General features: G+C 38.2%; 2 protein-coding genes across 13 annotated transcripts in view; both read left to right on the forward strand.

Annotated features, from left to right (window-relative positions):
- Positions 1 to 14950, forward strand: ulk1a (unc-51 like autophagy activating kinase 1a). 3 transcript variants are annotated; one of them, XM_032579434.1, is made up of 26 exons: positions 1 to 496; positions 590 to 682; positions 777 to 818; positions 2420 to 2452; positions 2596 to 2632; positions 3836 to 4009; positions 4097 to 4170; positions 4256 to 4357; positions 6297 to 6355; positions 7533 to 7615; positions 7699 to 7749; positions 7828 to 7919; positions 8675 to 8816; positions 8918 to 8978; positions 9084 to 9173; positions 9290 to 9507; positions 10664 to 10764; positions 11128 to 11252; positions 11427 to 11542; positions 11683 to 11781; positions 11951 to 12105; positions 12200 to 12375; positions 12988 to 13106; positions 13532 to 13689; positions 13801 to 13936; positions 14037 to 14950. In XM_032579434.1, exons 1-26 carry the CDS (start codon positions 395 to 397, stop codon positions 14084 to 14086), a joined length of 2688 nt encoding a protein of 895 aa, XP_032435325.1. In that variant the 5' UTR covers positions 1 to 394; the 3' UTR covers positions 14087 to 14950. The 3 variants fall into 3 exon arrangements, with proteins under 3 accessions (XP_032435325.1, XP_032435327.1, XP_032435326.1); XM_032579436.1 differs by having other exon boundaries at positions 12203 to 12375; XM_032579435.1 differs by having other exon boundaries at positions 7831 to 7919.
- A 174-nt stretch (positions 14951 to 15124) lies between these two features.
- The window catches only part of ep400 (E1A binding protein p400), a 31132-nt gene continuing 29590 nt past the window's right edge, over positions 15125 to 16666 (forward strand). For 8 of the 10 annotated variants that reach the window (XM_032577779.1, XM_032577786.1, XM_032577784.1 and 5 more), the window contains exon 1: positions 15125 to 15299. The gene's annotated coding sequence lies outside the window, so the exon portion shown is untranslated. The remainder of the gene's footprint in view (positions 15300 to 16666) is intronic. The other 2 variants (XM_032577789.1, XM_032577790.1) reach the window with 1 other exon arrangement.

Here is a 16666-nt window from a genome sequence, read left to right on the forward strand (position 1 = left end):
GGCAAGAATAACTTGCGGATGGTTGGAGAGGTGAGAGGCACAACAATGTGTGAGCTCAGTGTTTAAATACAAACGACTATACATACAGGCTTCATTAAGACGGCTTTTTATCGAGAGACGGTTTTAAAGAAGCGGCTGGGACTTAGTTGGTGGACCGCTTGCATTTTACCCGCATGCGCTGTTGCTTACTACTTCACGTTGTTACTACTTTTTGTGTTGACGGCTATACTTCGTCATCTTGTCGACAATTTCCACCAATATGAGGCTTATGAAACGTGAAGGCGGCATCTTTCATCCTTGACATGGGACTCCCCGGTGTTCCGGCGAGTGTGTGCTTCAGTTGCAAAGTCATTCTCTCCCAGCTCCTCTGACATACTGTACTGTACATAGTTTTATGTTTATATCCATGGAGTCTGTTGGGAAGTTTGAGTTCAACAGGAAAGACTTGGTTGGTCACGGTGCCTTTGCTGTTGTGTTCAAAGGCAGACACAAAGAGGTAAATTTCCCCATCTGTGGCAAATTCAGATCAGCCTCGAAAGTAGTTATTGCTCATTTTACTTATGTTTTTTTTTTGTTTGTTTTTTCTAAGAAGCGTGACTGGGAAGTTGCTGTAAAGTGCATCAACAAGAAAAACTTTTCCAAATCACAGGCTTTGCTTGGAAAAGAAATCAAAATATTAAAGGTAATGTAATTTTTTTCTGATGTTATGTATTTGTTTTTGTGACTGTCTTCTATAGCACCTTTAACAACAATAGTGTATTTTAAACATCTTCCAGGAACTCAGACATGAGAATATTGTCAGACTACTTGATTATCAGGTAAGGATGGCGTTTCTTATCACTGCTCAGTCTCACATGCATCTCCAAACACACGTTGTGTTAGAGTCTTGACTCCCAGATGATGAAACTTGCTGCAACATTTCATGTGAGATGCTAGAGTCAGCCCCGCACCAGACGGGCCTCTAAACAGAATTTGATTTGGTAACTTTCCAACCGTGATCACCCACCACAACTCGACATCACTTTTTTTTTTAATCTCATCTTTACGTGAACTTTTAAGCATCACACCTTTGAGATTATGATGGTGTCTGGAAAGAGACAAAAGAAGAAAATAATATTGCTTGACTATTGGTTGACTGTACAACCAAACCTGCATTGCTTAAATCTTACAAGCCACGTGATTCACAGTACCTGGAATTACATGTTTAGATATGTGAGAGCATCTGTTTTTATAAAGAAATTCCGATTGACATTAATACTAAATAGTGTAGGAAGGCTATGATATAATATTTTCTTCTTTTATGTAATACAGATTTCTTAATCGTACATTCATAAATCTGGCTTTTTTGTAGTTTTGTTGCTCTTGGGGGCCCTTTGTTGGTGTGCGGGAGCTTTAAGCAGTTTCTTTGTTTGCTTATGCCTTTGGCCAGTTCTGCTAGTTGCTTATTTTGTGCAACCACCATGCTGTATTATAATCTTAATCATCTAAGTGACATCCAAAAGTACAAAGCTGCCTTATCTTCATTGATTGTTTAGTCTGTTATGACAATTGCACAGCTAATCTCATGTTTTTTTTAACTGGACACATATTATACAGCACAAACCATGTGTTGGATGTGAGTTTACCCTCGGTGTGCGCGCGTTCCTCTTATCACCTTACTGACACCTGCCAGACAGTAGGCACGGCTAAGCTGATCTCCTACAATGTCTGACAGATGGCAGGGGGCAGCAGGTCAAACAATGGCTTAGAAAACACAGTCTGAGTAAATCTATGGAGCAAAGACACACTAGGTTTATGGCAGTCTTGCACTTTTATTTAAAGATAGTGGCCATAAGGTGTTTTCAACCCATTTTCAAGTGGTAAGCATATGTTAAAGTGAAACTCCAGGCAAAGTATCTTTAACTGGATTGTGTAACTTGCTTTTCTACTCGTTGCTTTTCCCTCTAGCCATGTTGTACTGACACCCTAAACTTCTCGCACCTTCTACCTCACTTGATATTGCCTCACTGGTCTGCTGCTGGTGGATTTTTTTGCTTGTAATGGCAATAAAGAGGGGTGCTGAATCGGGAAAGAGTCCTGGATGATTCGAGGGCTCGGTGCTGAACGCCAGCTTTAGCTGGGTCAAGTTTCAGGCTCCTGAGTTCTCTGCTATGGCCGTCGAGAATTTTAAGAAGTTTTTATAAGGCAGGCCAAAAAAACCCCAGTGGGGTCCATCTAATACATGAGGTGTTGTCACTTGTTGTTTAACCTGTCAGTGTGCCTTCTAAGACACTGATGGACTGTTGTATAATTTTCCATCTCAGTCCATTAATCAAACATGGATTCTGTCTATTTGTTCACTCATCTGATCAGGTTTTAGTTGCTACAGCTGTATTTAATAAAACATTCAGCTGATTATTTGTGTTTTCCATGTCAACAGGAGATGGGTGGATGTATTTATCTCATAATGGAGGTGAGTGGAGACTGAAATGGTGCAGACTGATTTATCTTTATGTTGAAAACCAGACAGAATATATATATATATTTTTTTTTTTTACATTCACCATGCAAATGTGCCTAGACTTCTGTTAAGACTTGTCTGTGACTTGATTTCAGTACTGCAATGGAGGTGATCTGGCAGAGTATCTCCAAAGTAAGTGTACCCCAACACAGAGCTTAACGCTCAAGCACCCATACCTTTTTTTTCCCATTGTCTTCCTTCATGCTACGATGCAAGGCAAAAAAGGAGGATTTTAACTCCATACTCTGAAGGGTTTTACTAATAGGTTGGAGCACTGTCACATGTTTCTGAGATTTTTGGGGATCTCATTGTTGCAAATATATTGCAATATTTCCTTTTCTTTTACATTTTAATAGAATGTTAGGATTTTAATTCAGGGACCCCATTAAACATATTTTAGCTTCAGATGATTGCAGGGAAAATTTACCAGCCTTTTTTTAAAAAATAAAATAAATGACATACCTAACTTTGATAAATTAAGCCTCTCAAGTAGGCATTTCTTGAGTTTTGACTTATTTTTTTTCTGGAGATGCATGGAGAAATTAGTTATTGACCAGAATTAGACAATTTTGGATGATTGTCCAACAAGATAAAAACTCAAAATTTCAATCTTTTTGTACTGACCAGTGAATTCACTGGTCATGTTTCATTCAGGCTGAAATGGTGAGGTGTCATCTCTGCTAATAATTAAAGTATTTATTAATGGCTTGCCTGAGGACGGCCAGAGTTAAAACCATCTTGAGTGCTGTTAGTTAGGGTTCTTAAAGAGAAATTGGTCACAAAACTTTGGTGGCATCTCGACTACCTTTTGCTAATTATTTGACAATCAACACAAAATGTGTGGCTGTATACAGAAATCAGGTTGCTATTTCCCTATTAGTCAAAAGGTTGGGACTTTTGAGCTTTTACTTTCTCAACACTAGCCTTTAAACATGATTTTACCACGGAGGAGGTAAAATTTCCCTGCTCGGTGTTAATGTGCATCTATATGTACTGATGTGCGACCTTGGTCTAATTCTGCTCCTCTTCTTTATTCTGTAAACCTCCTAAGTTCATGCCAAGAAAAGGCACATATCGCTATTTACAGCACAGCACTTTTGGCAAGGTTGAGGGAGCACCCATATGACTCATAAGACCTCACCCATCTATGAGCCTCAGTGGAACAGAATAGATGGGGGATGAGCTCAAGAATAAGATACCTTAGTTTTTTTTTATTATTATTATTTGCAAAGTAATTATAGCTCTACTATAAAATACTGTGAAGTACATAAAATAAATAAAATTCTGCATTTTCCACATTTGAACCAATATAGTGTATTTCTCTCCTTTTAACAGCCAAAGGAACACTTAGTGAGGATACCATCCGGGTATTCCTTCAGCAGATTGCTAAGGCCATGAAGGTCCTGCAGAGCAAAGGCATCCTCCATAGAGACCTGAAGCCCCAGAATATTTTGCTCTGCCACCCAGAGGGGCGCAAGTCCAGCTCCATAAATACCAGCATTAAGATCGGTAATAACTTTAACTCATACCGTTGCGTTGACAATGTCTTTCCAAAAATGGGTTGCAGACTCATGCTAACTCCGTATGTCCTTCCAGCTGATTTTGGATTTGCACGGCACCTGCAATTAAACACTATGGCTGCTACACTGTGTGGCTCTCCCATGTACATGGTAAGTTTTCACTCTGCCTTTCTGTGCCAGCAGGTTGTAATGTCACTGTGCCCTTAAGCTGTAAACGACGTTTGTGTGAACACAGGCTCCTGAGGTCATCATGTCCCAGAACTATGATGCCAAGGCCGATCTGTGGAGCATAGGCACTATTGTATACCAGTGTCTGACTGGAAAAGCTCCCTTTCATGTGAGTGAAACCTCTAGATGCATAAACACAAGAGAAATAACAGCTTTTAAATGTCCTTTCCTTTACTTACATGTGTGTGGTAACTAACCCTAGCTCAGGTCTCTGTCATTGTTTTGATTTAGGTTTTAGAGAGGGCGTACTACCTACTGTCATAACTTGCTGTCTCCCTTTCGTAACACAAACAACAAGATGATCCATAACACAGCTATGACAAACAACATGTCTATGGGATGAGTGTTGTAAGATGGAAAATGCTGGTGGAGCTTGACTGCTTCCAAGTAATGAGTCGTTTTTATGGAGGGGGGCATGCGGAAATGGCCACGAGCCACTTCTCTAAACCCAGAATAAACAGCGTTTCACAACCCCACCTATTACTTTCTTCTATTCACGTGGCTGCTGTAGTCATGCTGTCAAACTGTTATTTACAGACTGACTCAGATGTAACTTAAACACAGGCACAGGTTTAAACTCAGTTTTGTTTTGTTTCTGTAGGCCTAAATCATCCAATTCTTAATGCGTGGCGCAGATTAGAAATGTTTAATGGCTGTTTGTTTTGCTTTAGCACCCAAGCCTATTTTTGTTCCACTTTCTGAGGTTGATAGGGAAGTTTATACCCTATGGTTGCCTCTGAGGTCATTGGGTTGTGTTAAGTCCAAGGGTTAGTCTATAGCTAGCTGCTGCTTCTGATATCTTTATGGCTCCCTTGGTTGGGAGACCTTCCAATTTGTCATGTCTGTGTTTGGAGTATCTTTTACACAGTAGTTATTGAAAATAACAATAATTAAACAGAGCTATGTTGGGGATATCAGATTAGAAATGTCTTATGTTGAATGAGGTACGGTAACATATTTATTTAGTACTACACAAATAATAAGCAAGTGACCAATATGGGTATTTTCAGTAAGAACGCACAGTTGTACACAGTTCTGTCATATTTAACAATTAACAGACTTACTTTAGTGTAACTGATGGTACATAAGCATTGTAACGCCTCACATATATCCTTGGAAATATACTTTTATTAGAATTAGCATAGGTACAGTAGTGGATTATTTATGTAATTCAAACTGTGTTATCTATCTCTAAATCCAACACAAATTAATCTGAAAGGACAATAACAAAAAATAGTGTGTAGAATTTTATTGCATCATATACTGTTCTATTGTAATGTATTATTCCTAGGGTTTCTACATACTCTTTAAATGTTTGGATACATATGGAAAAAAGAAAACTGAGTTTGGAAAAAGAAAGTTTTGGTTTACAGACATTTATATAATTCTAAAATCTAAAACTTATCATTTTTTGTCTTAATTTGTCTTAGTTTTGCCGTATTCCTGAATGAGTTAACGTTAACCAATTGAAAGCATGGAGCTAAAAGCCCACTGAAGAAACCAGAAAGGCAATTTCTCTGCTTGTTTAGGTTCAGGACAAGTTGACCGTTTAGAAACTAGATCTGATTCAGATCCCACTAAACAAAGCATTCAAACAGTCTTTTTTAAATACATTTTTCTGAAATAAAATGTGTTGAACATCACAAATTGTGCTTTAAAGAATCTGCATTTAGACCCATTTTTTTGTTAGGTAGATCTGAGTTAGTCTAAATGTCCAAAAAGCAGTCATCCTCCCAAGTTAGGAGCCAACTGGAGCTTTGTATTTTTCCTTGATTTATGAAGCATAGATGATACAATCTAACTGTAAAAATGTTAACAAATTGCCAAGGTGAGTGTTTCAAACTCAAATGTTCATAATGTTGGAAAAACTGAGACAATTTTAAAATGGAAGAAATTCCAATCTCTTCAAACTGCATCGAATCCTGAAGTCGTATTGAAACACATAGAATCAGAATGTACTGCATCGTAGGTTCACTATGATCCCAAACAGATATTTTTCAATGGTAGTTCATTCTTTGTTTTAATTCAAACTTTTCTTGTTTGTTCAGGCCAGTTCGCCACAAGAGCTCCGTCTGTTCTATGAAAGCAACGAAACTCTGCTACCCAGGTGACTGCATGGCTTCCTGACCTTTCCCCCTACGCTGATGTACAGTCCAATGCTTGCACACACACACCCACCCCAGCACGTACACACACACAATGCGTGGAAAAGACGATAGGAGCCGACATCGCTGAGAACCCTGGTCATGTCCACACTCGATTTGCTAATAAATAAAGGACATCTGTGCATATGTGACCAAGGTGTAAATGCATTCAAGTCGGCAGACACATGCTGCCACTGTTATATTTAGAAGTCAGTAAATAAGTCCTCCACCAACACTAAAAATAGTCCTGACGTGGAAGAAACTGATACGGACACCTGACAGGATCCATCAGCTATTTTCCATGATCTATTAAATTCCGCAGATGTACAATGATACATCTTGTGTCCTTTTAATCTAAAAATCATTAATCTGATGAACTATTTTCAGGAACTCAAGAACCACAAACATATTTTTTTGACACTGAAACTCTTATTTGAAGAACTCCAACCTGGGAAAGCATCCAGATAGATTTATGCGCTGTTGGCCTACTTTGTTCACGCTGTTTCTTACTGGCTGGTCTATGGCCCACAGCCACATTATCTGATGCAATGAAACAGCTGGGTGATAAGATGGGTTGTGTTTTTGTATGAGGAGGCATAGTTTGTTTTCTTCTCTTTCTATATATAACCTGCCCTGAGATGCCAGCTAATGGTCTGTGCAGCTATCTTTTTCCACACAGCTCACATAGCTCGGCGCACGCACACGCCTACACACACACACACACACCCCGTCTGACAGTGCACACCATGTCGCCAAGAGCTGTGGTGCTGAAGACGCTAATTAGATTAAGAATTTCCATATTTGTGCAAGATTTACACACTGAAGCAGCATTTTCTAAATATTTATATATTTATCACGGTGTAGGCAACATGCACAAATGGAACAGAGGAAAATTGCTCAGTATATCCATATTTATGATTTATACTTAGGAAGGCATTTGAATTAATGAGGAAAACGGCAAAGGCACACATCAGTTTAGCACGAGAGTTTGAGTGCACATATTCAGAAAACACAGTTTAAAAAGAAAGGCTTAAATTACGTTAGATGAAGTCTTTGTAATGGCTTGGCTTTACAATTCTTGTTTTGTTATTGGTGTATTGTGAAATGAAATAAGCAAATTTGACTTTCAACTTCTACTAGCATCCCAAAGGAGACTTCAGCTTACCTAAGGCACCTGCTTCTGGGGCTTCTGCAGAGAAACCACAAGGAGCGGATGAGTTTTGGTAAGTCCGTTCCTTTTAATCTTCCAGATCTGTTTTTTTAAGTGTGACTTTTGCAAACGGCACGTTAATCTTTTCACTTGCAGAAGAGTTTTTCCACCATCCTTTCTTGGAGTCAAGTTCGCCGGCAAAAACATGTGCGTACTGTGCCTTGTTGTAGTGCCAGTAAAGCTGCTGTACCTCAGCTCCTAACACAGCAGGTGCGTGTTTTTCAGCAGGTTTGCCTTCTTCTGTAATCTCCTACACCAACACTGGATCAGGCAGCTCTTCCTGCAGCTCCTCCACATCTCAGCTCGCCTCGCCACAAGTATGTTCTCCGATGAAGAGAAAGTTCTCTGTAAAATAAAGAAATGCGTATGATTTATTTGTTTTTCTGTGGAAGTATGCCATATCAGCGATATGCAGGAGCCTTAAGCATCCTTTCTGTCATTGATTATTTACATTAGGAACAGATGCTATGTAACATTGTAAATGTGTCAGAGGTAGCAATGTTACACAGCTCTGCAGTTGGAACAGGAGTTGGCTACTAGTATGTTCAAAACAAAGACAAGTAATTAAAGTTGATATTTTTGGCTGTTGTTTGAATCTTATTTTTGTGTTTAGCATGATTAGTTAAGTCCACCTTAAGCCAAACTGTAAACATGACTGTATGTCTGACATTAAGTGAAACTAGACATGTAACATGAGATTTTCAAAAACACTTCCAGTATTTCATAATCCAGCATGTTCTGTTCCAATTCTTGCCGTTCATGTTCAGAAGCAGCAGCCCGAAGGAAAAGTTGACATGCCTTATAGAAAATGGCTTCATTGCTAGAGGCTTCTAACAACGTTTGTGCTTTCTCTGATTTTATTTTTAAACACCCCACTGATGCAGAAAATAATCTTCCCTAAGTAACAACTTCCACACTGAAGATTGTCAGCATGGGTTTAGGAGTGGTGCTTTCATTGACTGGAAAAAAAGATCAGACTTTTTGGTTTCTGAGCTGCCAGCTGTTTCTCAAACCTGATCAAGCAAAACATTTTGCCAAATATTTTTGTGTATCTCTTAATTGTTTAACTCAGCATTCCGATGGAGAGCTGCACCTGCGAACACAAAACGCCACCGGCTTACAGAGCAAAGCAAAAGCACCTAAAGGCTGTAGAAGCCCACCGTCATGTGCTGAAGATTATGTCATGGTGCCAGCTGAGCTGTCCAGTGTGACGCGTGAGCATCCCTGACCAGATATCTTGGTTATTTAATTTCTCGTTTATTCCCCCCCTGCTCATCTGATTTTTGTGTGTTTTGTTGCTTTTTTTTTTTTTTAGATGAGTACACAAGGGAGCTGGAAGATGGGTCTCCCACTGAAATTTTCCTAACAATCAATGGGTGAGTTTCCCCTTATTGTACAGTTATTTGATTTAAGATTTAGTTTACCACTGTCAGAAATTACTACACAAGTTTTTTCTAAGCAAGTCTTACCAATCTTTTAAGGAGGTGTCCACTGACCAGGAGAGGTTCTGAACCCTTGAGAAGGACACCAGCACATCCTTCACTTCTGCACTCTCCCAACAAGCCCGTTAGGTAAAAGGACACTATGAAGATCTAGATTCATATTGTTTTTCTTTTAGTTCATTTTATTTCTTAGTTATCTCACCCTAAATCACTCCTAGGCACCCATTTTTTTGTGTCGCACACAGCAATCCAGTTGCATTAAATGGCCGCAAATGCAGCCCGTCTGTACCGATTCCCGTCCCAACTCAAATTCACAACTACCAGCGCATGGCGCGGAATCTGCAACCAGTCAATGTAACCCCACTGCAGTGTGGACGGCGTCGAGCTTCGTGCCCAGGTGTTGTCGCTAACTTCCCAAAACTGGCAAAAGGAGGAGCGAAGCCAGAACAGTCCTCCCCAACAGGTAGCCAAACAGTTGTGTATTTTTTTTTCTTCTTGTGTGTAACAAGGTCTATGCAAACTTGGTATATACTAAATAATATTGTTAGTTACAGAAAGCCCCGACAGTGACACCTGTCAAGTCAGGTTTATTAGTATAGCACATTTCAGCAATAAGGCAGTTCAAAGTGCTTTACACCATTTAAAACATAATACAGTAACCAATTTTATCAAATGCCATCATTAAAATCATCAAGCAAATACACATCGAATATATTGATCAATGTTCCAGTAACTAGAAATTAAAAGCAACTCTAAACAGGTGACTTTTTTAGCCTTGATTTAAAGTTATTCTGTGTTTCAGCAGTTTTGCCATTTTCTGGAAGTTTGTTCCAGATTTGTGGTGCATAGAAGCTGAATGCTGCTAATTCATGTTCAGCTCCGGTTCTGGGGATGCAGAGTAGACTAGAACCAGAAGACCTGAGTGGTCTGGAACGTTGATACAACAGCAGAAGATCTTTAATGTGCTTTGGATCTAAGTGGTTCAGTAAATTATCGATTAACAGAAGTATTTTAAATGAACAGAACCATGTGCCATACAGCCAATGGATATGCGTAGAAACAAAACAGGACCCACAGAACTTCAGGCAACCTGAATGGTTGATTCAGGAAACCTTTGGAAAGCAGAGCAGAAGGAATATAATTATTCCTATCTCTTAATAAGAAACAGATTTCTTTTGTTGTGCTGTTTTTTTGGGGGGGGGGTTGGTATGAATGTAAAAAATGCAGCAACTGGTTGTCAGATTATTTGTGTAGTTGGAAGGGTAACCATAGCTGGTTAGTTGCAAAGACAATTACGCAATAACTGATTAATTTCCATAATTGAAAAGGAATTTTGTTAGATGTGTTCTGGATCATCTTTATCAAAAATGAAAATTTGGTTCACACATTTTGGGTGGTAACAAATTTGTCTGACACCCAGACAGATCTAATTTATGACACTAAGTGGACTTTTAGGTTTATTTAGTGATAAAATCTTCCCTTCTCCATGTGCTCAGTCTGACGCATTCAATTTTCACAGCACTTGCCTTGCAACTCGTCATGTCTGAGGTATATGAGGAAAAACACTTGTCATCTGATAACCAGAATGATAATAAGTTATGTGATACTCTCTGCTTCAGCTGGAATGACCCCAAAGACCTCTGAGCAGATTTTCCCGCTCAGCACAAGAACTGGACTGCTGACTGGTTCCCCCGATGCACAGGTCACTGCAAGCCACAAGGTCAGCTGTGATGTGTTCCTAGACATGTACTTATCAGGATCCCCATGGCCAATACAACTTTAAAGTTGTTTTAGATCTCAAAGGTCCATTCTAAATGTTGCTTTTTTAGAGATTATAACACATAAAAAGGGGGGAAAAGGATATGCAGCTGCTTCGATAGAGGCAGTAGTTTTGAATAACACAGACAATTTAGAACTTACAAGTGCATCCCCATTTATGCAACCAAGCCTATGTATCAAACTTCTACCTCATGTTTATTAAAAACAAAAAAAGTGCACCAATAGGCATCCAGTTGGTTAGTGAAAGCTCTTAGCTCTTATCTGGCTGGTTTTAAAACTTAGGATGTTTTTTTTTTTCTAACAGCATGTTCAACCCAGAAAGCCAAACCGAACCAGGACAGCGTCAAACCTGCAATGCCTCGATCAATCTCCTGCTTTCCAGAACAACATCAGCAGGAGGCCGGCCATTAAAAAGGGTCCCTTTAAAAGGTATCTTTTTTTATTTAAAAAAAAAAAATCATTTTAAATGATAATGTAATAGCATTGTGCCAAATTAAATACCCATTTGTAATAGTTGATATGTGAAGGAGGTCTGTCTTCTATCTGAAAACATGTTGTCTGGTGTGTTGCACTGCAATGTGTCTGTCTGCTTCCAATGTTCAGGTCCCTCAGCACGGGCAGGCTTTCTGACATGCTGCTGAAAGCGGCCTTTGGAGCTAATCTGTTTGAAGAAGGATGCGATCGTGGCTTCAGCTGGGAGAACAGCACTGATACAACAGGTAAAACGTCAAAGTATCACAAGTATTACCAGTTTATGTACTTCTAATCAAATTCACTAAGTTATTGTCTGTTCAATTTACTGGTTTCCTTCGTAAGGGTTTCTGTCATCTGACTTCTTTTTTTGTTTTTGCCTCTACAGCTCCACCTACTGGATGTTATAAAGTTTTTCAGTTTTCAGACAGCCCGCCTCCTGCAGTTTTTGCCATGGGTTCTCCACCACAGGGAAACCTGCTCTCATGTAGGGGCTTTATTACCTCCCTAAAAACTGAATAACTATTTATTTTTGAGTTTTCCTTTGGGGAGTTTGTAAATGAAGCAGGTGTTGTAATGTGTTGGAACTGTCAATATGTATCTCAGATTTCTTGCCAGCCATCTTCATGGCAGTAACACTGTTGAAACTTGCATAGGCTCTCCCACCTACTTTAACTCTGGTTGGATACTGAACGCTTGTCCTCTCCAACGAGGAAGCCGACAAAAAAGTGAGACTGAAGCAATGGATGCCATCCCAGAGAGCGGTTTGATTTTCCACCCTCCAGAGCTCCCTGAAGATACACTGATGGAGGTAAAAATGAATAGAATCTGTCTACAAAAATGACAAATTCGACATCTGAGGTATTTGGTATTCGTGGAATTTCATACCCACTGTCTTTTCTCAGCAGGTTCATACAGATGCTCTGAGTGATTTACGCTTCACTTTGGCTTTTGTCACTTGTGTTATGGAGTTGGCTTCCTCAAGAGGCCCAGCGCCGGAGGACTTTGGCAGTCCTGATATTTCCTTTTTAGAGCAGAGCATTGTGACAGATCAGATCAGCCTTCTGAGCAGAGAGTGGAGGTAAGAACCATGTCAAATTAATAAATGTGAGTCACCTCCTGATGATGTATGATGCCATTCCCTGCTTGTACAAAGTCAGTCATCTTTTAAGTAGGTTATAGGAAAGCGTTCAACGGAAATAGTTAAGATAGAAGATAGTATTCAGAAGCTTTAGATTTTTAAGTCTTATTGAATAAAACCACATTTATGTGTGTTTTTTTATGCTATAAAGCCAGACATAAATGAATCATTTCAACCTAGATTTTTAGTGATTCCATCTGCAAACAGTAACGTTTCAAAGCCAGATTTCTAGGCAAACATCTTGGTAATATGATGAGTTGCTTAAAACTCGTGGCATGTTCTGCTTAGACTTGGAAGTTAGTTTTTCCAAATTTCAAGTTGTAATTGCAGCTAAGACGCATCAGCTTCAGGTGTGATATCATTGTCGTATCTCAGCCCTGACTCGCACAATATATCAAACACAACATTCGCTGTAGTTTCACATTTTGTTTCATTACAATGTGAGATAAGTGTCAGGCATTGACTTACTTAAAAATTATGTTCTCTCAGCATGTGCAGGGGTTTTATGCTTGTAAGCCTTCTCTTTACAAAATATTTCTTGTCTGCTGCCAGCTATGCAGAGCAGTTGGTGTTGTACATGAAAGCTGAAGAGTTTCTGTCCTCTGCACTGCATACTGCAAAGGAAAACATAAAACAAGGCCAACTCCAGACCTCTTCGTCAGTCAAACAAGGTGAGATTATTGGCATGGAATAGAATGTCACGCATGCATTTTTTCCCCCAATAATTTCAATTTGAGTGTGATTGATTAAGGCCATCAGGAAGAATCTGAGTATTTGGATGTTATTGTCTTATTCAGAAGTTGAAGTAAGGGAAAAGCAGACAGAATCGTCCAGAATAGAATATTTAAGATTTTTGTCAAATTTGGTTTTAAACTTTGTTGGTGTTACACCTGTAGCATGTAACAATCAATTATGCATACATATAGATTATCTCTGGTTGTATTTTGTACTTTTATATTTTACTTCAGATGCCACAGGGGTCAGAGACTGTAGACTCTAAATCACACACCAATTGATCAAACACATTTGATTTTATGTTTTTGAACAATGCATAAGATGTTAACATTGAAAAAAACTTTCTTTTTCTATTTTTCAGTGATCAGGAAGCTCAACAACTTGTACAAGAACTGCGTGACCTATTGTCGCTCCCTGAACGATCGGCTCCAGACCTTCTTGCTTGACAAACAGAAGCTCATGGACCGCTTCAATAGCCTCACAGCAGAGAAGCTCATCTATGGCCACACTGTGCATATGGTGAGCTCATCTTATAGTGCCAAAGCTTATATCACATCAGATTCTATCATTTCTACATCATCAAGGGATGCCTATATCAGTCCTTCAATTGTGTGTACTTACAATATTTAGATTCAATCTGCTGCTTTGGATGAGATGTTCCACCACGGTGCAGCGTCGGTGCAGCGCTACAATAAAGCTCTTCTGCTGATGGAGGGTCTATCCCGAATCCTCACAGAGCAAAAGGACATTGACAGCATTGAAAAATGTGTGTAGACACTAGCAAACCAATATTTATCACATTGCTAAATTAGACTTGAGATGGGTGCATTTCAGATGTGATCATCTTTTGTTTTACATCTTTTCAGGTAAGAAGTGCATTGAGCGACGCCTTTCAGCTTTGCAGACAGAATGGTAACCATCTCCCCTCAATCTAAACGGTTCATTCAACACACAAGCACTTTGATCCCATGTCGGAGAAATGACCACAAGAGTATCTGATGTTATCCTACCATCCCATCTGTAACTGTAGCATCACACCAAAAAAGCTTATTTTTCAGCTTTATGTTCTTAAACACATATTGTGTGAATGATTTTAAGCCATTTGTTATTTTTATTGTGCTTCTGTTTTTGTAGATCAGATGAGGAATTTGTTCTTTAGAGTGGGCCTTTGTCTGAAATGTTTCTTAATGTCCACTTTGGTGGGTGTATATTTTTGGATGAAATGACCAAATATTGCGAGTGTGTAGCAATATTAGGAAAATGTGCCTACATGTATATAACAGGCAAAAATGAATGTAACTGAAACTAAAAAGTGCTTTGATGTCATGGAGAAATTGTTTTATGACTGTCAGTCTTAAAGACTAATTTTTGGATTGTATTATAAAATGCACTAGACGTCTTTTAAAATGAGTTTTGTTTGACCAGAACAAATTTGTTTACTCAGGTAGCGATGCAGTCATTTACATGGTTATTGCATGTAAAATTGCTCATGTTTGTGTTCACATTATTTTATGTTTGCTGATGTTGCTTTTTGATGTTTGTTTGAATGAATACAAATTTTGACAAATTTTGACTTAAAGTTTTTGTCTTTTAAAGGACATAAGATTTTAACAATTTAGTATTTTGTGAAGATATTTTAGCAGAGGAGTGATAGAATTTATCCAATTACCTTTTCTATTTTCAAGAGTGTTTCGTAAAATTGCAAAAATTAGTTGTAACACTGTGTGATGAAAATAAATGTCATTTATTATCTATGATAATAAAGGCAATTTCTTCTTAATCTCTTTTGCGCTTTTTGTATTATTTTAAATAAACATTTTAACTTCGGTTAAAGTAGCATCTCCTTAATTCCTGTCAGATTTAAAAGTTAACCATAACCTCTCAAACTGAAGAAATTGTGATTGTTTTGCTACTTATTTTCGTTGACGTCAGAATGCCATCACATCCGGGTCACAGGAGGTCGCCGCCGCCGCCATATTGCTGAATGAAATTATCCTAGCTTCAAAACATTATAAAGCGGCTAGAGTGAGCATTTGTGAATATTTCATGGAATAATTCTCGTTTAAGATTTTGACCTACTGCAAACATGACTTAGACCTCATGAAACTAACACAGACGGCCCACACGGTGTAAGTAGCAGAGTTTAAATGATGTATGTATTAATTCAGTGGCTTCTGGCCTGCTAGCGAAAACAAGCTAACCGCTAGCACGCGCTCCGTAGAAACGGTCGTTTTAAATGCTGAATGACAGCTTATGTTATTGTAAATATCAAACTATAGCAGCTAGTTGTATTTTATTTTAAGTACTTAATTATGTTCTAACTAAAATATTTTTGTATGCAGTTTTATTTTGGAGTAGACTGTTTCATCCTTTATTTTAGCGCTGCAGGATAGCGATACGCCCCAGAGCAGATGGTGATGTCTGCGTTACGGGTGTATAAAGCAATCAAAAAATATTTGTTGGCTCAAGTTGTCCGTTTCCCCAGCTATGAAAAAAACATGCCTGATAATTGTGCTTTTTTTTTGTATACTTATAAAAAGTGGTATTCAAGGCGCATATGTTATAACGGTAATTAAACCCAATGTACATCTGTAGTCAAATCATTATCGGTAGTGTCATATGCGGGAACGTGCATCGTCTTTGTTTGCATGTTGTGTTTTTTCTTCCATATTTGAATAATAGGATGCTGTTGTTTTCTACCGTTCTTTCACGGTACAAACGTGTCAAGACGGGTTATAACTCAAACATATAATACTAATATTATTATCAGACAATTGCATTGTAAAGGTTTCCGGAAACCTAAAAGAGATACAGTTTATAATTGTATAATTTGTATCACATCTTGATTAACGTCCTTATGTTTGTGTTTATTATTATGTATGGTTTTTGGCGGCCTCTTCTTGACTGCAACTTGGTTATGAATATTCTCTATAACCCCCTTTAACTAGGACACTTAATTTCTTAAAAGAATTATTCCTTCAGGGTTAAGAGTTGCGTTTAGCACTTGGAGGTATAATTGAGTCATATGAGTCAATGATATTAAATACATTAATAAAATTTTCCAAAGATTTGATTGTTAATGTCAAAGATCATTAAAAGGTTTTTCAAATTATTCCAAGCTCATGTATATGTGTAGCCTTTTTATTCATTTATAATTTTGGTATAATTTGTCTCACAGTCCTATCACTTATCACAAAACATTGACATATTTTCTCTTTTTATAGATGTTGCAGGAATATATATGTTGCCTGACATTGTGAAGAATACCTTAACAAAGTAAGGCAAAATATTTGAGAAGGAAAAATAATTGAGCAAAAAAAAAAACAGGAAAATTGTATGATGATAAAATAGTAGGTACTTTAAATGTTCCCATTTTGTTCATGGGATAATGTGGCAGACATGTTTAAATCAAAAGATTAAAGTTGATATATTTGCTTAGTTTGTTGAAAAGCTACTCATACAATTGATTTTAATAGCACTCGATAATAGGTTCTTG

Source organism: Xiphophorus hellerii, chromosome 12 (assembly GCF_003331165.1).
Source record: "Xiphophorus hellerii strain 12219 chromosome 12, Xiphophorus_hellerii-4.1, whole genome shotgun sequence".
NCBI lineage: Eukaryota > Metazoa > Chordata > Actinopteri > Cyprinodontiformes > Poeciliidae > Xiphophorus > Xiphophorus hellerii.